Source organism: Salmo trutta, chromosome 6, assembly GCF_901001165.1.
Source record: "Salmo trutta chromosome 6, fSalTru1.1, whole genome shotgun sequence".
Taxonomy (NCBI): Eukaryota; Metazoa; Chordata; class Actinopteri; order Salmoniformes; family Salmonidae; genus Salmo; species Salmo trutta.
The window spans coordinates 42731811-42753946 of NC_042962.1; the positions used below are offsets into that span (position 1 = coordinate 42731811).

Below are 22136 nucleotides of genomic sequence, written 5' to 3' on the forward strand. Positions count from 1 at the left end.
CTCCTTGCTGTCCCCAGTCCACCTGGTCGTGCTGCTGCTCCAGTTTCAACTGTTCTGCCTGCAGCTACGGAACCCTGACCTGTTCACCGGACGTGCTACTTTGTCCCGCACCTGCTGTCTCTAACTCTGAATGATCGGCTATGAAAAGCCAACTGACATTTACTGCTGACCTGTTGCACACTCTACAACCACTTTTGAACATCTTGGCCACGTACTGTTATAATCTCCACCCGGCACAGCCAAAAGAGAACTGGCCACCCCTCAAAGCCTGGTTCCTCTCTAGGTTTCTTCCTAGCTTTTCTAGGGAGTTTTTCCTAGCTACCGTGCTTCTACATCTGCATTGCTTGCTGTTTGGGGTTTTATGCTGAGTTTCAGTATAGCACTTGGTGACATCGGCTGATGTAAAAAGGGCTTTATAAATACATTTGATTGATAACTGAAAGCCCTCCAAACCAGTATCATATATATTTTCAAATAACTTGCATATATTCAAATACCTTCAAATATGATTAATCGTTCTGAGAGGTATTCAAAATACTTACAAATATTATTTGTTTTTCTGAGACCTGTATTTGAATTTCAAAGGAAATAGTTGCCTTTAGTTGATTCTCTAAGTTGGCATTTGAAATAAACTACAAAGTACAATGATATTCTGCCCAAGTCTGCTGTCTATGGTGAACTCCAAAGCAATCATACTCCATGTTAATTTAAGCCTGGTACTAGTATCACTATACTTTTTCCACCACTGCTTACTGGCGCTGTAGTTATGAGACAGTGAGCAAGACTGCATTTAAAAGTGTTAACCCTTGCAAGGTTGCCGGCCCAGACGGCATCCCTAGCTGCGTCCTCAGAGCATGCGCAGACCAGCTGGCTGGTGTGTTTAAGGACATATTCAATCAATCCTTATCCCAGTCTGCTGTTCCCGCATGCTTCAAGAGGGCCACCATTGTTCCAGTTCCCAAGAAAGCTAAGGTAACTGAGCTAAATGACTATCGCCCTTTATCACTCACCTCCGTCATCATGAAGTGCTTTGCGAGACTAGTCAAGGATCATATCACCTCCACCCTACCTGACACCCTAGACCCACTCCAATTTGCTTACCGCCCCAATAGGTCCACAGACGACGCAATCGCAATCACACTGCACACTGCCCTAACCCACCTGGACAAGAGGAATACCTATGTAAGAATGTTGTTTATCGACTACAGCTCAGCATTTAACAGCATAGTACCCTCCAAACTCGTCAAACCCGCCCTGTGCAACTGGGTCCTGGACTTCCTGATGGGCCGCCCCCATGTGGTGAGGGTAGGAAACAACATCTCCACCCCGCTGATCCTCAACACTGGGGCCCCACAAGGGTGCGTTCTCAGACCTCTCCTGTACTCCCTGTTCACCCATGACTGCGTGGCCAACTCCATCATCAAGGTTGCAGACGACACTACAGTGGTAGGCTTGATTACCAACAACGACAAGACGGCCTACAGGGAGGAGGTCTATCCACATCGACGGGACAGTAGTGGAGAAGGTGGAAAGTTTTAAGTTCCTCGGCGTACACATCACGGACAAACTGAAATGGTCCACCCACACAGACAGCGTGGTGAAGGCGCAGCAGCGCCTCTTCAACCTCAGGAGGCTGAAGAAATTCGGCTTGTCACCAAAAACACTCACAAACTTTTACAGATGCACAATCGAGAGCATCCTGTCGGGCTGTATCACTGCCTGGTACGGCAACTGCTCCGCCCACAACCGTAAGGCTCTCCAGAGGGTAGTGATGTCTTCACAACACGTCATCGGGGGCAAACTACCTGGCCTCCAGGACACCTACACCACCCGATGTCACAGGAAGGCCAAAAAGATCATCAAGGACAGCAACCACCCGAGCCACTGCCTGTTCACCCCGCTATTATCCAGAAGGCGAGGTCAGTACAGGTGCAGCAAAGCTGTGACTGAGAGACTGAAAAACAGCTTTCATCTCAAGGCCATCAGACTGTTAAACAGCCATCACTAACATTGAGTGGCTGCTGCCAACATACTGACTCAATCTCTAGCCACTTTAATAATAAAAAATTGGATGTAATAAATGTATCACTAGTCACTTTAAACTATGCCACTTTATATCATGTTTACATACCCTACACTACTCATCTCAAATGTATATACTGTACTCTATACCATCTACTGCATCTTGCCTATGCCGTTCGGCCATTGCTCATCCATATATATTTTTATGTACATATTCTTATTCATTCCTTTACACTTGTGTGGTTGTTGTGAAATTGTTAGATTACTTGTTAGATATTACTGCATGGTCGGAACTAGAAGCACAAGCATTTCGCTACACTCGCATTAACATCTGCTAACCATGTGTATGTGACCAATAACATTTGATTTGATGTTGAGCTCAGAACTTCAGTTATCATAGTGAATGAGTAAAAAAATAGTTAGGATTTATTTGATAGATTGTGAGGCAGGGTTACTATCTTATTACCCATCAATGATTTGGCCTGATTTCCCCCTCAGGTCTGTCCATTCATGAACTTTGCCTGATAATTGTGATAAAACACTTGAATGACATCTACGATGAAGAACCTATACACTTTAAAATGGTTCACAATGGTAAGGATGTATGAACAGAAGGCTACGCAAAAGCGGGTATATTATTCCTGGGAATTACTGTACATACATTTACACCACATTTTCTTTTGTGGAGGAAATCCCATTCTACACATCATTTTGACAAGCAAGTTGTCATCAAGGTGAGTCCGCATGACATCATCATCTCAGAAGAAGACAATTTCCTGCATACTATCCATCATAGGTTTTTTTACAAGGTTTCTATAGATAATTCTTAAGGTATCTGCATCAATATTGAAGAAAGGCTTTCTTTCAGTTTGAAGAGAGTCGATATGCTTGTCAAAGGTAATATTCTTTAATATTGGGTCCAGTCTGAGGGTTGGTTTTGGACAACCACTGAAAGACATGGGACCCTGAACCATCCCCTCACGGACTGACAATGAATGACCTGATCAAAATGTTTCTTCCACGTGTATATTCCTGAGTGTAAATGGAATGATTTGGCTCTACTTATTGAATAAAGTCAAGCATTTTTTTCATCAGTGTATGACCCATACTTGTTATAGTGATGCATGAAGATGAAACCTAAGACCCATTCAATGCTAAAAGCTGCCATCTAGTGGTCTGTTTTCAGCACCAACATTATTAGGTAAAAACAATTCACAGATTTCAGATGGACAACATCAGCAATGAGCAGTCACTATACTTTATTTTAGGGACAATAGCATACAATTTCTCTGTACAATATTTAACATCCACTTCCAACCAGGCATCTGAAAAAGTTTGTTAAATAACTTGCAAAGCATAAAAATGATTGGCAAGTCCACTAGCCAATAGAACAGTCATTTGTGCCAAGTCACACTGTTTGACTATCAGCAAATACAGAACCAAAGCTAACCTAGGTTTAGCTTTAGTGTTGTTTTGAGAGGAAGTGTGTTACAGAAAACACTGTCTGCTGGTCACATACAAGGGATAACATTCGTGCAACACTGCTGGAATATTGTAGCAATGGTATCTCAATGCTGTAGTGTAACATCTGGGGTCTGAGCTAGGATGTCTGAGGTAAAACAATGACCGTTTTCACACTACTGAGCCAACCCAAACCATAATTGGCTGGCTCTGATATTTTCCGATCACATTGTCATTTTCAGCAACTATGGTGGATGCTTAACCAGGCCACCCCAGACCGACTCGGTTCAGCTTAGTTTGGCTCACCTCAGTAGTGTGAAAATGGTAAAACTATTGATTCAGAGTTTCATTTGAGGGGATTTATCATCAGACCACCTTAGAAAGAAATTAGTTTCATCTGGGGAAGGAAGAGTGACCGTTTCGGGCCATTTGGGTCATAAATTGATACAATTTAAAAACATAGATATACAAAATAAACAGGTAAAATCTTATTATGGAATAATTAATTTATCAGGGATTTTTTTGCTTCTTTGTGATATATTCTAAAAACAATAGAAACAACCTCATGCTATATCCATCATCTACAATCTAAAAATGACATGTATATTTACATAATGTGCATTTTAATATTCCAGTCAACCTGAAGTCAAATGTCATTGGGCTTTCTGAAGTTTATCTGAAAGAAATCAACTCTCCCAAGAAGGCCAAGGTCTGATCAACTAAGAAGATTGTAGTGTGGTTTGGGGTTTAAAACATATGTACAGTGAAATCAGCTCTGTACAAGTAGCTGTGGTTTAAAAATAAAATCAGGTACACAAAATGATACCCTCAAAATACCAGAAATCATCAGAGAAACACATCATGGCTACATATTTATTTTTTCTCAAAAGCACATACGACAATCAAAATAATGCAGTAGTACTGTAGTGATTGTATATCTGATTGTTGGTTCACCGCTAACTGCTTGGAAAGTGGTGCCCCTTCCACTCTTCCTCCAATGCCCTTTGCTTGCTAGTTGTATTGCTGAGCGCTACAGGGTTCCAGTGTGTAGGGAGGGAGGGGGGGATTCACAGTAACGGCCACCATTCTATGGCTTTCTCAATTAAAATGTCCTTGAATCCTCGCATCCCCTCTCCTCCTCAACCATATTAGGCAAGGAGATAGGATGTGAGGAATCAAGGAATCAAGGAAAGACAAATTGTGATAGAGCCTACATCTGCTGCGAGACCACCGGCCAACTGCAGCCTTTACCCCCCGAGAGTACAGACACAATCTAGTAATGCAGTTGGGCCTTCCCTAAAGTCCGTTCCACTGTCTTTCAGATAGAGGTAAAGTAATAATTGTTTGATTTGGCACCTGCCCACCTGCTCTCTGTCTAATACGGAAAAGCTCAGGTCTGCTCTGCAAATAATTAAAAGATCAATAGACAAGATTAACTGTTTACAAAAATGCTACAGTGGTGTGAAAGTCGCTCCTGCAGCAATGCAAGTATGTACGCACTTGCACCATTCTGCACGAGTTGCATATACTGTAGTAATTACTGAAAAGCATAGTATTGAATCCCTGAACATTGTTGTAGTTCCAGTTAAAACACTGACTAGGTGTGAAGAGACAGAATGCAAAGATGAACGCATCATCATCCGTGTCAATGTCACCCAGAAGACAAGTCTGAGCTCATACAACAAGCTATAAATGGAATATAGAACACATTCACAAATCAAATTCCGGAAGGACGACGAGAGACATCCTTGTTTGGCCCAGGGTGGGTCTACAGTAGTAATGTTGTCACACTGATTAAAGGCTCAACCGAGATGAGATGATAGAGAGGCTAGAAGTAGAGATGTTTTAACGCTATGGTTGAGATGACACCAGGAAGAGATAGTCAGTGTGAAAGGTCACCCGCGTCTCAAAGCAGAAGGGTAGTAGTTAGGGACTGGAGAGACAGAAGGGTAGTAGTTAGGGACTGGAGAGACAGAAGGGTAGTAGTTAGGGACTGGAGAGACAGAAGGGTAGTAGTTAGGGACTGGAGAGACAGAAAGGTAGTAGTTAGGAACTGGAGAGACAGAAGGGTAGTAGTTAAGGACTGGAGAGACAGAAGGGTAGTAGTTAGGGACTGGAGAGACAGAAGGGTAGTAGTTAGGGACTGGAGAGACAGAAGGGTAGTAGCTAGGAACTGGAGAGACAGAAGGGTAGTAGTTAGGAACTGGAGAGACAGAAGGGTAGTAGTTAGGAACTGGAGAGACAGAAGAGTAGTAGTTAAGGACTGGAGAGACAGAAGGGTAGTAGCTAGGAACTGGAGAGACAGAAGGGTAGTAGCTAGGAACTGGAGAGACAGAAGGGTAGTAGCTAGGAACTGCGAGAGCGAGAAGGGTAGTAGCTATGGACTCAGGTGAGACAGAAGTGAGAGGGTAGTAGCTAGGGACTCGGGAGAGACAGAGGGGTAGTAGCAAGGGACTCGAGAAGTAGCTAGGGACTGGGAGATAAAGATGGGTAATAACTAGGGAGTCAAGAGAGACAGAAGAATAGCTTCCTGAGCTTTTTTAAAAAGAAGACCAAAGGATAACCAAAAGGCATGCTCATTAAATACTCGGTTGACACAGCAAGCCAAAATAAGGAAGTGCTTTTTAAAAATACATTTCAATGACTTAGGGGGTTATTGAAATACTCTTAAAATGTAGGATTAAAATGTTTCCAATAAAAACAAATTAAAAATAGCAAGGAAGGACAAAATAATGCTAAAAAAAAAATTCTCGCAAAGAAGAAAAACAAGAAGGCTCGCGTAAATGCATGGTCATACATCTCTAGGCGGACTAGTTTTAAAAACTGTGGTGATAATTATTATATTTTCACCTGCCACAGCTGTACAGTATACAGTTCAATAATACCAAAGTAATGATGTCATCTGAATAGTTTACAGAGAGATTGTTGTAATCATAGAAATACAATTAACAGAACTAGAAACAATAGTAGTTCTATTTCTATGGTTGTAGTGTTGTAATGAAGATGGAACTGAGGTATACCTTGTTGACTTGAGGGAGGTCTATGGTTTTGCTTTCGAAGTAGTAATGCTTGGAAATGGATCCCCCCCTAAAATAAACCTTGATTACCATTGTTTTGATATTATGTACAGCAGCAGTACACGTGACATTCAGAAGCTGTTTCTTATTGGCATTACAATTGTCATTATCATACAAACACAGAAAGAAAACAGCAAAGGAATTTTAAAACAAGTTGCCCTTTTTTCTTTACTGAGCTGTGAGAGTTCGTCTTGTAGAGTCCATCCTCTTCCTCTTCTTTTTCTTAGAAAATAGAACAGAAGTCTGTTAGGAGGTCCTAGTGTTTTCTTCATATATAAAATATCCCTTTTGCCCAGCTCACAGGGTTCGTTACGACCTAGTGTTGTTCTTTTGAAGGATTCTTTTTTACAGTTTGAGGCTCGCTATGGGCGTCCAACTGAGTCCAACACATCATGATACTATGAAGTGGGTAGAAACCAAACCAGTGTTGGTGGGCACAGCCAGGTATTTCCTGAATGACAGTAGCGTAGCGCACAGCACTAAAACACACCACGCCAGCACGCCCATCTGAGGGGGTCAGGGGTCAGAGTTTAACCCGGGATCATCCAGAGTTCATGATCCTGAACGGGCCACTCTGGTTGATCAATGTATACCTGAAAACATCCAATCAAAATAGCTCCATGTCCACCACCTGACACGTCCAGTCAATGTCCGTCCATTCATAGGCTGGACTCTTTGGGAGGGAAGTCCACGTTGGTCACCATGGTGACAACGGTGACAATCTCCTCGGGGGCGATGATGTTGGTCTGGCGTTGCATCTGGATGATGCGTTCCTCCACGCAGCCCGCCGAGAGCCGTGCCTCGGCCTCGTGATCCCAGCACTCCTCGATGGTCTCACACAGCATCACCAGGCCCTGGGACAAGCATAAGAGTATATATATATGGTCATTTAAGCAGAAGCTTTTATCATATGCAGGAACTGAACCCTTAACCCTGATGTTGCTAGCTCTATGTTCTAACCAATTGTTTTCTAACCTTTTTTGGTCACTGTACCACCAACTGAATTTTGCTCTGCCCGGAGTACCCCTGAAATACGTAAGTACTACTTAGGTAGTTTTTTGTGGTATCTGTACTTTACTATATATATTTTTGCCAACTTTTACTTTAATACATTCTTAAATAAAATAGTGTACTTTATAATCCATACATTTGCTCTGACACCCAAAAGTACTCATTACATTTTGACAGGAAAATGGTTTGCTTAAAATGTGATTTTTAAAAAACTTGTAATACTTAAGTATATTTTAGAAATTCCATTTACTTTTGAGTATATTTAAAACCAAATACTTTTAGACTTTTACTCAGTTTTTACTGGGCGACTTTCACTTTTACTCGAGTCATTTTCTACGAAGGTATCTTTACTTTTACTCAAGTATGACAATTGAGTACTTTTTCCACCACTGGTCTTCACTCACTATGTGTTTCTGCCAGCACTCTCTGAGGCAGGGCCGTAGCTTCTTGTGGACCACCACCTCCTGCATGTCCTCTAGAGACGGGTGCTGGCCGACCTCCTCCTCGAACGGCAGTGTGTACTCATCCACAGGACCTGCAACAAAACACACACACTGCATGAGAATACAGAGAACACACACACACACACACACACACACACACACACACACACACACACACACACACACACACACACACACAAGCAAAGAAACCACAGACACACGGTGAGTCCTTTGGGATCACATTCGGCACTGTAAGTATTCTGGTCACTTCCGTCAGCTCCACATGATGTCAGCAGTCGACCGTGTCCCCGAGTCACTGATCCTTACTGAGACGCACAAGGTCAGCATACCCGTTGCAAACACACGAGGACACACACACACGTTTTTCTCTCACCGTCTGCAGCGGTGCAGCGAGCGGTCAACTCCCATAGCACCAGCCCCATGGCGTACATGTCTATCCTCAGGAAGGAGTCTCTCTGGAAGTTGATGGCCCCCTCCAGCACCTCAGGGGCCATGTAGCGCCTCGTGCCCACCTGGAGAAGCATAACACAAGGCTACAAGGTTACACTCTGTGTCGTGTCAACAACACACTGCCCTAAGGTCATAGTTCACTGCGAAATCAACGGTTGTCCGATATTTACACGCCTCTTACGGGCTTCAATCGTGGGATATTACACCGCTTTTGAAGTCTGCAAATGTATTTGATTTTAAAGTGAACTACAGTATCACTACATTTGCGGATAAGGTATTCACAGATTCTGCTCTTTCTGCAGGTTAATACAGCATCAGAATAACCAGCGTCATTATTTTACCTGGCCGTGGGTGTCTCCTGCTGACTTCCCAGCTTCAAACTTCAGGGCCAGGCCGAAGTCCGCTATGCAGGCTGTCAGGTTGTTCTTCAGAAGCACGTTCTTGCTCTTCATGTCCCTGTTGGAACCAGAAAGAGAGCGATAGAGAGAGAGAGAGTGCCCCCCTCACCTCCCGGGAACATTAACATTTTTTTTTTTTAAATTCAAGGTAGGACCGGGCTGGCCGATACCACCCCCTACCCACCTGTGTGCGACGGCGGGCTTGTGTCCGTCCTTCAGCCCAGGGATGTCCTCGTGGAGATAGGCTAGGCCACGGGCCAAGGTCTGGGAGATGTGGCACAGCTCGTTCCACGACACCACGTTGGCCTTCAGGTAATCAGTCAGAGAGCCCTATGGGGGAAACACAATTAGTGTTGGTCGTTTCTCTATTCACCCTGTAGGATTGTGCGCAGGAAAATTAGGACATTGGTTAATTTGACATCTCTGATCCTGCTACAGCTGTGACATGGGAGGAGGGGGGGGGGGTAAAGTAGTTGTAGTAACACTGTCCAACCACTGGAGGGCAGACAACCTGTAGTTGCCAGTCATTGGAAACCCGCTTCAGGGGCTGACCCTGTGCTGCTTCCATTCTCTTGGTATATGTGTGGCAGAGGAGGCTGGTGGGAGGAGCTATAGGGGGACAGGTTTATTGTAATGGCTGGAATGGAATTAATGGAACGGAGTCAAAAAGTGGTTTCCATATGTTTGATGTGGAACCATTTATTCCATTCCAGTTGTTACAATAGTCCGTCCTCCTATAGCTCCTCCCACCAGCCTCCTGTGGTGTGTGGTCGGTTGGGGGTTAAGAACAAATAGACCAGGGTTCCCCAACTGGCGACACACAGGCCAATTTTATTTGCGACCCGGAGGCCAATTTTATTTGCTCCCCCCAAGTTGTCTGAGACTATTTTTGGGTGGTGTCAGTGATTTTAATTTAGGAAATCTCTTCCAAAGTATTCCCATGCATAATAGAGAGATATATGTGATCGTAAGCAAGGTTTGAAATTATTATTTTTTTGTCAAATATACACTGCCGTTCTAAAGCTTGAGGTCACTTAGAAATGCCCTTGTTTTTGAATTTTTTTAAAATAAAATTGTCCATTAAAATAACATCAAATTGATCAGAAATACAGTGTAGACATTGTTAATGTTGTAAATGACTATTGTAGCTGGAAACTTCTGATTTATTTATCGAATATCTACATAGGCGTACAGAGGCCCATTATCAGCAATCATCACTCCTGTGCTCCAATGGCACATTGTGTTAGCTAATCCAAGTTTATCATTTTAAAAGGCTAATTGATCATTAGAAAACCCTTTTGCAATTATGTTAGCACAGCTGAAAACTGTTGTTCTGATTAAAGAAGCAATAAAACTGGCCTTCTTTAGACTAGCTGAGTATCTGGAGCATCAGCATTTGTGGGTTCGATTACAGGCTCAAAATGGCCAGAAACAAATAACTTTCTTCTGAAACTCGTCAGTTTATTCTTGTTCTAAAAAATGAAGGCTATTCCATGCGAGAAATTGCCAAGAAACTGAAGATCTTGTACAACGCTGTTTACTACTCCCTTCAGAGAACAGTGCAAACTGTCTCTAACCAGAATAGAAAGAGGAGTGGGAGGCCCCGGTGCACAACTGAGCAAGGGGACAAGTACATTAGTGTCTAGTTTGAGAAACAGACGCCTCACAAGTCCTCAACTGGCAGCTTCATTAAATAGTATCCACAAAACACCAGTCTCAACGTCAACAGTGAAGAGGCGACTCCGGGATGCTGGCCTTCTTTCTTCCTAGGTTTTGGCCTTTCTAGGGAGTTTTTCCTAGCCACTGTGCTTTTACACCTGCATTGCTAGCTGTTTGGGGTTTTAGGCTGGGTTTCTGTATAGCACTTTGAGATATCAGCTGATGTAAGAAGGGCTATATAAATACATTTGATTTAATCAGGACAACAGTTTTCAGCTGTGCTAACATAATTGCAAAAGGGTTTTCTAATGATCAATTAGCCTTTTAAAATTATAAACTTGGATTAGCTAACAAAACGTGCCACTGGAACACAGGAGTGGTGGTTGCTGATAATGGGCCTCTGTACAACAATGTAGATATTCCATAAAGAATCAGAAGTTTCCAGCTACAATAGTCATTTACACTGTATTTCTGATCAATTTGATGTTATTTTAATGAACAAAAATGTGTTTTTCTTTCAAAAACAAGGACATTTCTAAGTGACCCCAAACTTTTGAACGGTAGTGTATCTGTTTGGGCTTCTTGCGGTCAATTTGCAGTCTGCAAATTATTTGTAATTACATTCTGGCCCACTGACCATCCTCTCAAGAAAGAATCGTCCCGCAGTTGATTCCAGTTCATGATCCCTGAAATAAACAAATGTACATTTCAATTGACAATGAAGTTGTATACATACGTTGTCGTGATAGGCTGTGATGAGCCAGAGGTCTATGTCCATGTTGTTGCCTCTCTTCTCCACGCCGATAAAGTGGAGCAGGTTCTCGTGTTTCATCCCAGTCAGGCTGTAGATCTCATACTCGTTCTGCCATGAGAGCTTGTCCTGCAGGCGACACACCAACACACAACGTTAGGTTCTCTGTAGCTCAGTTGGTAGAGGACGGCGCTTACTACGGCAGGATTGTGGGTTTGATTCCCGCGACCACCCATACGGAAAATGTTGGCGCACATGACTAAGTTGCTTTGGATAAAAGCGTCTGCTGAAAGGCATATATTAGCTATTTCACCTTGTGTGATGCATAAATATGACGTAAATCAAACACAATAACTAAAAGTAGTTCATGGGACACTTCAGTCCCATAAAACATGAGGCTCAAGCCAACTTTCTAGAACAGAGCTAAACCTCAATCAATCAACTATCTATATAAAAGTCATTTTTATATCAACAGTGTACCTCAACATCCAACTCATACCTGAATGGGGAAGACCTTGACAGCCACGTAGTCGTTGAGGAGCTGAGCCTTCCACACACAGCCGAAGCGGCCCCTGGCTTTGATCTCGATCAACTGCAATGGCTTCTGCCCCATGATGGGAGAGGGAGGGGTGTGTGGCCCCAGTGGGTCCTGTAGCAGAGGGCAGAGAGGGAGAGATAGACAGCAGGTTGGTACTGGGATCAATGAAAACACTCATACGCTCTGGACTAGTGTGACATTGGGGCTACATACTTGGTGTTGGGCTAAATTCCATTTCAGTTCAGTCAATTGATTCAGGAGGTAAATTGAAATGCCAATTCTAATTTCCATCATTGCTTCTCAGTTGAGAATAGCGGAGAAAGAACAGGTGCACGTCCTCACAGCATTCAGTCCCCACATGATGCTGATACACCGGATACAATTTTATTGTATCTAATTAGTTCCGTCATTGCGCTAACAGGAACAGTATTTTTAAACTCTAAAAGCTGTGTAATTGCTGGGAACACACTTGGGAAGACAGATCATTATTAAAAAGAGTCCAGACAAGACATTGATGAGAACCTGATGAGATTCGTCGGAAAGATTTTGTTATCAAGAAAAACTGTGTTAGTTAGTCTAGACACAGAGTGGTGTGAACGTTTAAAACGCTGTCTGCAGGGATCATTCCAAGACAAGGAGAAAGCATTGTTGTATTCTACTTCAGTTATGTGGTCCTGTGTGGCTCAGTTGGTAGAGCATGGCGCTTGCAACGCCAAGGTTACGGGTTTGATTCCCACAGGGGACAAGTACTAAAAAATGCACTCGCTACTTACTGTAAGTCGCTCTGGGTAAGACTGTCTGATAAATGACTAAAATGTTCTAAGTGGAATGCAACGGTGATAGAGGATGCATCCCTATGTAGTGCACTACTTTTGATCAGGGCCCATAGGACTACAGTATATAGGGAATAGGGTGCCTTTTGGGGCGCACCCAGAGTCTTCTCAAAGACATCTCAAGGCCGTCACAGGGCATTTGCTCGGTCAGTCCTACCGTCTCTTCAAAGAAAATGGACTGGCATCCATTTTCAATTAGATCATTCCATGTTATTATAGGAATATTTGAGGACCAAGTGTATCTTTTACAAATCCTCCCGTATAAAAGGTAGAGTAAATCAGAGACAGAGAAGAAGAGAGGAGAGGTCTGGGACTTAGATGAAGCTAGGTAATAAAGAGAGGGGAGGGCGCCTTTAGCCTTCGATTGTGGTGATGCGTCCCAAATGGCTCTCTATTTTCCAAAGCCTATATGGCTCTGGTCAAAAGTAGTGCATTATATATGCAATAGGGTGCCAACCCGGCGGGGTTGAAAACAAGGCGGGTGTGGCAGTAGCTGCTGTCAGAAGTAATGCCATGTGTTTAGCATATTTATATCTGGGTACTGTATCGCATGAAGAGCAACCTGATATGAGTGGCCTGGACAGGTCAAGCCTCTCCCTCTGGTGATGGCTTAGGGCAGGGTTAGTTTCAAATCAACAACGTGGTAGAGGGAGCAAGTGTTACAAATTGTGTGTGTGTTCCAAATATAAAATGGGTCAAGTCAGCTGGTCCTCTGGATTAAACTAATCACTTCCACGTGTGACTTTCGAGAGAGAGAGAGTGAGAGAGTGAGATGTCACCATCGATGTGGAGTCCCAAAACCGAACAATACATAGTGGCTGGTTCAATGTCCACTGGAGGGCATGGCAACCATTGATGGAAAGATGAACAAGTGAGAGGGGGTTCGGGGGGACTATTGTCGCCCTGCAGAGCTGAGGAATGGTGAGAGGGGAGGTTGGGGCAGACTCTCGCTGCCATCAACAGCCAGCCAGGCAACAGCTCTGACATTGGCCACGGTTTCAGTAAACACACCAGACGCCTGCCTGCCCTACATGCTTACGCCTGACTTTTCCTCCCCATAGTTTCAATAATTAATCAGAAGCTTGATTGCTGAGTCGTAAAAAGCAGGATTGAAAACCGTATTGTGTTTAATGGAGAGACGCCCCTGGGCACTAATAAATGACCCTCAATAGAATTCCATCCCGTTTATGATGTTTTGAAAAAGGAGCTAAAAAAACAAAAACAATTGTGTTGTTTATTTTACGGCCGGGTTACGATCTGGTCCGTCCTTGGTGGTGGTAAGAGGGTTATGAATCATGGTGTGTGTCCCGATTGGCACCCTATTCGCTATATAGTGCACTACTTTTAACCAGAGTCCTATGAGCCCTGGTTAAAAAGTAAGGCACACTATAGGGGATAGGGTGTCATTTGGGAGGCATACCTTGGCTAGCAATGTAATGACACATGCGACAAGGAGTGATCGCATTGAAGGACTGTTTTGTTTCTAAAAGCCTAAGTCCTCAGGAACCATGACACAGCCAAGGAGGCTAAGGAGCATTCACCAGAAATACCAGCTGTACCACAGGACAATTTGGAAGAGGTAACCCTAGGTAACCCTGTTAATGAGGTGAGGGCAATTCGATCAGATCTGGTCAAAAATAGTGGACTATTTAGGGAATAGGGTGCCAATTGGGACATACCCCTAGACCAGTGGCACACAGTGACAAACAGTTCAAGTGGCAAACAGTTGAAGTAAAGCACTACAAAAACGGGAGCAGCATCTCTTTCTCTAGAACTGTTATGGTCTGGGCTGTGTACAGTGACCAGTCAGTCACAGTGTCACCTGACCCAGGCTCCGTTCACAAGGTGGTTGGGCGGCTGAATGGCGTGCATTACACTTTGTCAGCACACCACACTGTACCACAGGAAATCAAAAAAAGATCTGACGTAATCTGCACAAACCCACCCACCCTGATGTATGAGGCCTTCAAAACAATCACACATCTCAGCTACTTCAATTACAGCAATTGACTTATGACATTGAAAGCATCACATGCTGCTGGGGGGTTAACAGTAGTTCTTTGTTGCGAAACTTTGGCTAAATGTTGACCAGCGCCACATCAAAGGCCATACTTGTATTTAAATTGGTCCAATGCCTCTTTCATCCATGTATTAGCACAAGAATGGACCGCATCCCAAATGACACTGTATTCCCTACATAGTGCACTACTTTTGACCAGAACCCTATGGGCCCTGGGTAAAAGTATTGCAGTATATAGAGAATAAGGTTTCATTTCAGAGGCAGCCTTTCCGTATTCAATGGATTCCAACCCCTCTTTCATTTACATTGTTGGCACACGACATCTTAGTTAGCTACCCTTGGTTGCATTGCAACAGACAAAAAAGTGCAAAACATTATCATCCAAAGTGGACATCCATGCTCATAGAATGCATTTTGTACATTGACTCATGCATGCACTTTGTTTGGTCATTGGTTGACTCCACTGTATTTTGCATTACAAAAGGACGAATAAAATGCATGACGGCCATGCAAAAATATGATTAAAAAGATCCATAAAAGCAACGATGACTCACACAGAAAATAAACCCATCCCAAAGAAATAAAACAACAAAATCGGGAAGCAGTCAGAAATTAAACGGGCCCAGTTATCAAGCTCCCTCCCAACCAAAACCCACTGAAATTGAAAAGTGTTGGGAGTTTAATTAAACGTATCTTACCTCTATCATTATATGAAAGGCGTGCTTGTTACAGGATAGAAAAGAGGCAAAAAGAAATGATTGTTTTCAGTGAGGGTGAAAATGGAGGTAGATAAAGGAGCAGCAGTCACATCCCGGATGATAGATGACTCTGGTAAGAGAGATCTCTCCCCGTTTTCTCTCCTCTCTCTCCTCCTGGGCCTGTGATGTGAACGCTGTGGGCCTCCTCCCTTTTCTTCTCTCTCGCCCCTCTCTACTCCTCCTGGGTCTGGCATGTGAAAGATCTGGGCCTGTGTGTGTAGTCAGCTACTGAATCAATTCCAGCTTCCCCTGACCTCTCATGGCCGTATGAAAAATAGAGCCCCGATAACAAATATGTGGACAGTATCGCCTGGCGCCGCAGCATCTGATGACCATGTGTTTGTGTGGGAAAGCAAATATACACTGAGTATACAAAACATCTCTCCATGACATAGCTTTCACCTGGTCAGTCTATGACCCCTTATTGATGTCACATGTTAAATCCACTTCAAATCAGTGTAGATGAAGGAGAGGATTTTTAAGCTTTAAACAGGGTTTGGTAGTAGGCGCACCGATGTGTCAACTGCAACACTGCTGGGTCTTTCACGCTTAACAGTTTCCTGTGTGTATCAAGAATAGTCCACCACCCAAAGGACCTTCCAGCCAACTTGACAACTGTGGGAAGCATTGGAGTCAACATGGGCCAGCATCCCTGTGGACACCTTGTAGAGTCCATGCCCTGACGAATTGAGGCTGTTCTGAGGGCAAAAGGGAGGAGGTGCAACTCAATATTAGGAATGTATTCTTAATGTTTTGTATACTCAGTGCAGGCTAGTTAAAAGTATAGAATACTAATAGAGCAGCCATCTCCTTTTCTGCCTGAGCCTTTTTTTTTATACTCAACTGTTTTCATACAGATGTAGGATCTTAATTTGATCACCCTGTTGCAGGAGAACTTTCCTGCAAGGTTTAAAAGTTTGTAATTTCCACTTTGAAATTTTGGACTTGTTTCTCCTTAATGAAACGTGTATCAATCCCTACAGAAATGTCCATTAATTATAATCCACATAATTCAAATTTCCTGTTCCTGCAGGATTATTTTCCTGCTGTAGCATACCGGCTCAAATGAAGATATGGACGCGATCGTGATTGTGGTGACCCTTGAAAGGTTGCCAATCCCTTCTCGCTCGCTCTCACTCTGTAACAAAGCACAGTAAGTGTTTACCTTTAAAAAGGCTCATTAATAATGGAGAGGCCTCAGCTCATGTTCCATACAGTAAGACAGGCAGTTAGGAGAGTGGCTGCTGTGCCCAAGCAGGACAGTCCTAAATGATCGCATTGACAGTCCTAAATGATCGCCCTGCCAGAACTAGCCCTGGGCCTGTGTATGCATGTACTTCTGCCAGACTCTGGCAACCTCTAGGACACTGGCTAACGGTGTCCTAGCATTTCCTGCATTCCATTGTTGTATTCATAACAAATAGACGAATGCTCTTAATGTACATTCTCCAGGCTCACCTCACCTGTGTGTCATGACTGCTCGTCTGGCTACAGCAGAGCATGAAACAAACCCACGTAGGGCAAATTAAACGGAGGGGCGCTTGTTGTAACAAATCAGACATGACACAGAGATTAAGAGTCGAAGTGGGAGAGTTTTGTCCGGTGTCAGAGATCAGCTGCTCGGATTGCAAGGCAATCAGCACTTCTGCTCAAAGGAGATGCGTTATAGATTAAACGTGGATGCTTTAAGGGCCCAGGGTTAGAGCCAGCCTCCAGGGGAGGAAAGGAGGGAGGGAGAGAGGGGAAGGGGGAGGGAGAGAGGGCAAGGGGGGGAGAGAGAGGGAGAGAGCCCGACTGCATTATTTATTTGTTTGTGCTTTTCCCCTCACTTTCCCTTTCAGGCCTAAACCGCACCCTGGGTGCTCTCTCCTCCATGGCATCGTGGCCACGTAGTGCTGGGTTAGGGATGCCAGAATAGTCCCAGCTCACCCCAGAAATAGATGACAAACACAGGGAGCCTGCCTGGCCCTTGGGTGGAGACAGAGGAGTGGGGTCAGGACACACTGTTCCGTATGACGCAGTAACCAAGCACAGTAACCAAACACTTCACGGCATCGTGGGCTCCCTCTCAAACACACTGCAAAGGGCAACAGGCGGAGGAAAGGCAGTGGCAGTGTTCTGGTGACATTTGTATTTATTGAACGGCAGTTTACAAAGAGCTGTACAGGAGCAGGCTTGAGTGAGCCACCCTTGTCCGACCTATGAGCACAGAGCCCTATCCTGTGAGCCTAACCAGGGTGAACAAACAGCAGCTTTGTGTGTGTCCGTCGTGTGCCTGTGTGTGGGGCTATAGTAATGGCTTGAGTGCTGAGCAGATACACATTTCACAGTATTAGTGGCAGGCTGTGCCCACATACACTGCATGGACTGCACGCACACACACACGGCCGCACACGGTCCGAGTCGGGGCTAGGCTTCCTGTCACTCTCCAGCTAATCACGTGTGTTCACTTCAGATCAGCAGGTTCAATGTTCTCTTCTGCCATCCATTGTTTTGCATCCGTTTTCCTTGGAAATGTTAGTGAGTCACTCCTATATCAAGATTAAAATACCAAGCAGTGAGCAGTACGTCTTCCGTTTATTCTGGACATCGCACGCACACACACACACACACACATTCTTACCTGTGTTGGCACCAGGACGGGCGGGTATGCCAGCTTGTGATGACGGTACATCCAGAAGGAGAAGAGGACAATGGCGGCGATGCCCATAACGGGCACCAGAGAGTACAGCAGGGTGTTGAACAGCTGAGGCTTCTGGGAAAACGGGTTGGAGGTCGCTGTGGATGGGGGACCGGGGGGAGAGGGCGGTAATGGGGAGGAGGGGGAAGAAAATGAGAGGTAAGGGGTACATCAAGGCGCGAGAATGGGGAGGGTGGTGGAAAGAGAGGGAAGGGGGTTGGTGAGGAGGAGGCAGGGAGAGGGAGAATACACCTTAATACAGGTATGCAAATGTGCTTTGTTCCCCTCATATTTTCATCACGCCATACACAATGGTATCAGAAGACTAGTAGTGCAACACTCTAAAAATAGTTCCAACACAGCTCAACACATCTGGGTCGCTTCAACAAAATCCTCTAAATAGTGAGATTAATAGTGAAATGCATTTCATGAGAACTTAAGCCAGCAGCCAAAAATAACCACCGAAACAACCAAGTGACCCAAAAAACAAATAGCTAAGCCTTACTGTGCAGTGTGCCCACTTGTCATATCACAAAGATATAGTATTTGATGTGAGCAGCCACAGCTCTGCCATCAGAGTTCTCTGCCATCAGAGTTCTCTGCCATCAGAGTCACGGCTGGATTGCATTATTGCTGCGGTTTCCCTTCCTGTGACACTGAGGTTGTCTGGGGCTGGGCTTGGTGGCCCTGACGGACGACACTAGTTGCTACATTCTGACTGGGCCTAGACTAAGACAGGTCCCTACTGGCTGCCATTGAGAGGAGGACAGTGGCCAGCCTGGAATCAGAGTTTCAAATGAAAGCAGTAGACCTACGGGCCCTGGTAAAGCAGAAGACCTTGTGTCTCTAGTGTTGGTTGGGGAATATGCCCCAGTGCCTCTTGGGTTAGAATTACTGACTGATTGTCTGTGTTTGGCTGGAAAACTGACAGGAGGATGTGACATAACATCAGCTTCCTGTGTGTGAACTTACATGACGACTTACTTTGGACAGCCTGTGTGTCGGGGCTGTATAGGAACTTCTCGTTACACATGCTGCCTTCACAGCAGCAGAAGAAGACGTCCGGACTCTCTTTCGCCTCCACACATTCACTACTGCGGCAGAGAGAAAGGAAGACAGAAGAAGAGAACACCTCCGTCACAAAGGTAGAGAGCTGAGTGCTGGCAGCCCTTCTCTCTCTCTCTCTCTCTCTCTCTCTCTCTCTCTCTCTCTCTCTCTCTCTCTCTCTCTCTCTCTCTCTCTCTCTCTCTCTCTCTCTCTCTCTCTCTCTCTCTCTCCTCTCTCTCTCTCTCTCTCTCTCTCTCTCTCTCTCTCTCTCTCTCTCTCTCTCTCTCTCTCTCTCTCTCTCTCTCTCTCTCTCTCTCTCTCTCTCTCTCTCTCTCTCTCTCTCTCTCTCTCTCTCTCTCTCTCTCTCTCTCTCTCTCCTCTCTCTCTCTCTCTCTCCTCTCTCTCTCTCTCTCTCTCTCTCTCTCTCTCTCTCCTCTCTCTCTCTCTCTCTCTCTCTCTCTCTCTCTCTCTCTCTCTCTCTCTTCCTGTAAAGATGAGAGAGAGACAACCACTCTGCAAGTGCTGTAGTAGAAATGAGAAATAAAAGACTGGCCGTAAGCAGAGCTTTACGCACTATACTAAAAGCCAATTTATGCTTGAACCGAAAACGTGGTATGTGGTTGGAGACGCCGTATGGAGGGTGTGACGCAATTGCGGAGCCTCCGGAGGCAGGCAGTGGCCAAATTGAGCTCCGTACCGTATCGCCATGCGCCTCTCAAGTTTCGTAACAATACGGATGGCTCCGTATAGCTCCGCATTGACATGATTGGTTGACGGTAGGTGAGGGCGGGAGGACCTGTATAAACACAAACTCACTTTCTTGACAACTTCCTTCACAACAGCTCTGCGCTGCTCCGCGAAGCGCAAGAAGTATGAATGCCCTGACTTATGCAGAGGCCATATCACCGTTCATTCTGCACGGCCAATGCAGATGTCAGATTGACCATGCAGCGCCTTTAAAGATGTACTAAGTTAACCGTCAAACAAAGGACAGTATGACCTAAACTAATAGGTGTTAGTCACCATCTGCAAGAAAGGACTGAAGTACAGTGCTTCAGACCACCAACCCTTTAACTTAAACACTAGCCCTAAGTCTAATAAGAATATATGCCATTTAGCAAACACTTTTATCCAAAGTGACTGTTTTCGCACATACATTTTCATATATCGGAGGTCCCGTGAACCAAACCCACTATCCTGGCGCCATGCTCTACTAACTGAGCTACAGAGGACCTCTAAGACCCTAAGTCTACAATCTTGCCTCAGAATAAGACACTACCTGACCTGTCATAGCAGTTGACATCGTCCAGCCAGCAGCCCTGCTTGACGATCTCGATGGTTCCCGAGGTGTTTTTCCAGGTGGCGAAGCAGTGGAGCCTCTTGTCCTTGTCTCCGTAGCAAGGCTCGATGCCACTGCGGTTGGTTCGCTCCTTCTCCCAGCTAGAGTTGTAGTAAACGCACTCCTGTGTCTCCGAGCGACCCAGGATTGCACCTACAGGACAGAGCAAGAGATACACAAGCCGAACAGGTCATTCACAGCCTGTATTCTACATACGGTGCATTCGAAAAGTATTCAGACCCTTCACTTTTTAATCTTGCTACGTTACAGCCTTATTCTAAAATGTATTAAATAAAAAATGTTCCTCATCAATCTACACACAAAACCCCATAATGACATAGCAAAACATTTCAAACACAAAAAAAACGTATTTAAATAACAATTCAGACCTTTTGCTATGAGTCTTGAAATTGAGCTTAGGTGTATCCTGTTTCCATTGATAATCCTTGAGATGTTTGATTGGAGTCCACCTGTGGTAAATTGAATTGATTGGACATGATTTGGAAAAGCACAAACCTGTCTATATAAGGTCCCACAGTTGACAGTGCATGTCAGAGAAAAAAACAAGCCATGAGGTCGAAGGAATTGTCTGTGTTGCTCCGAGACAGGATTGTGTCGAGGCACAGATCTGGGATAGGGTAGCAAAACATTTCTGCAGCATTGAAGGTCTCCAAGAACACAATGGCTTCCATCATTCTTAAATGGAAGTTTGGAACCTCCTAGAGCTGGCCGCCCGGCCAAACTGAGCAATCGGGGGTGAAGGGCCTTGGTCAGGGAGGTGACCAAGAACCCGATGGTCACTCTGACAGAGCTCCAGAGTTCCTCTGTGGAGATGGGAGAACCTTCCAGAAGGACAAACGTCTCTGCAGCACCCCAACAATCAGGCCTTTAAGGTAGAGTGGCCAGACGGAAGCCACTCCTCAGTAAAAGGCACATGACAGCCCGCTTGGAGTTTGCCAAAAGGTACCTAAAGGACGCTCAGACCATGAGAAACAAGATTCTCTGGTCTGATGAAACCAAGGTTGAACTCTTTGGCCTGAATGCCAAGCATCACGTCTGGAGGAAACCAGGCACCATCCCTACGGTGAAGCATGGTGGTGGCAGCATCATGTTGTACGGATGTTTTTCAGAGGCAGGGACTGGGAGACTAGTCAGGATCGAGGGAAAGATGAACAGAACAAAGTACAGAGAGATCCTTGATGAAAACATGCTCCAGAGCGCTCAGGACCTCAGACTGGGGCGAAGGTTTACCTTCCAACAGGACAATGGCACACAGCCAAGACAACGCAGGAGTGGCTTTGGGACAAGTCTCTGAATGTCCTATAGTGGCTCAGCTAGAGCTCGGACTTGAACCCGATTTAACATCTCTGGCGAGACCTGAAAATTGCTGTGCAGTGACGCTCCCCATCCAACTTGACAGAGAATGGGAGAAACTCCCCAAATACAGGTGTGCCAAGCTTGTAGCATCATACCCAAGAAGATTCAAGGCTGTAATCGCTGCCACAAAGGTGCTTCAACAAAGTACTGAGTAAAGGGTCGGAATATTTATGTAAAGGTGATATTTCAGGGGGTTTTTTATTCTAAAAACCTGTTTTTTGCTTTGTAATGATGGTGTATTGTGTGTAGAT

The 22136-nt window shown here is 44.7% G+C and overlaps 1 protein-coding gene across 4 annotated transcripts in view; it reads right to left on the minus strand.

Annotated features, from left to right (window-relative positions):
• Positions 1-3260: 3260 nt before the first annotated feature.
• The window catches only part of LOC115195962 (activin receptor type-2A), a 50197-nt gene continuing 31321 nt past the window's right edge, over positions 3261-22136 (minus strand). For 2 of the 4 annotated variants that reach the window (XM_029756344.1, XM_029756343.1), the window contains 10 exons: positions 20454-20661; positions 19095-19216; positions 18066-18220; positions 11793-11942; positions 11279-11422; positions 9068-9213; positions 8827-8941; positions 8409-8547; positions 7976-8106; positions 3261-7414 (listed from right to left, as the gene is read on the minus strand). In XM_029756344.1, coding sequence (XP_029612204.1) covers positions 7220-7414; positions 7976-8106; positions 8409-8547; positions 8827-8941; positions 9068-9213; positions 11279-11422; positions 11793-11942; positions 18066-18220; positions 19095-19216; positions 20454-20661 — 1505 coding nt within the window. In that variant the 3' untranslated portion in view covers positions 3261-7219. The remainder of the gene's footprint in view (positions 7415-7975; positions 8107-8408; positions 8548-8826; positions 8942-9067; positions 9214-11278; positions 11423-11792; positions 11943-18065; positions 18221-19094; positions 19217-20453; positions 20662-22136) is intronic. The other 2 variants (XM_029756345.1, XM_029756346.1) reach the window with 2 other exon arrangements.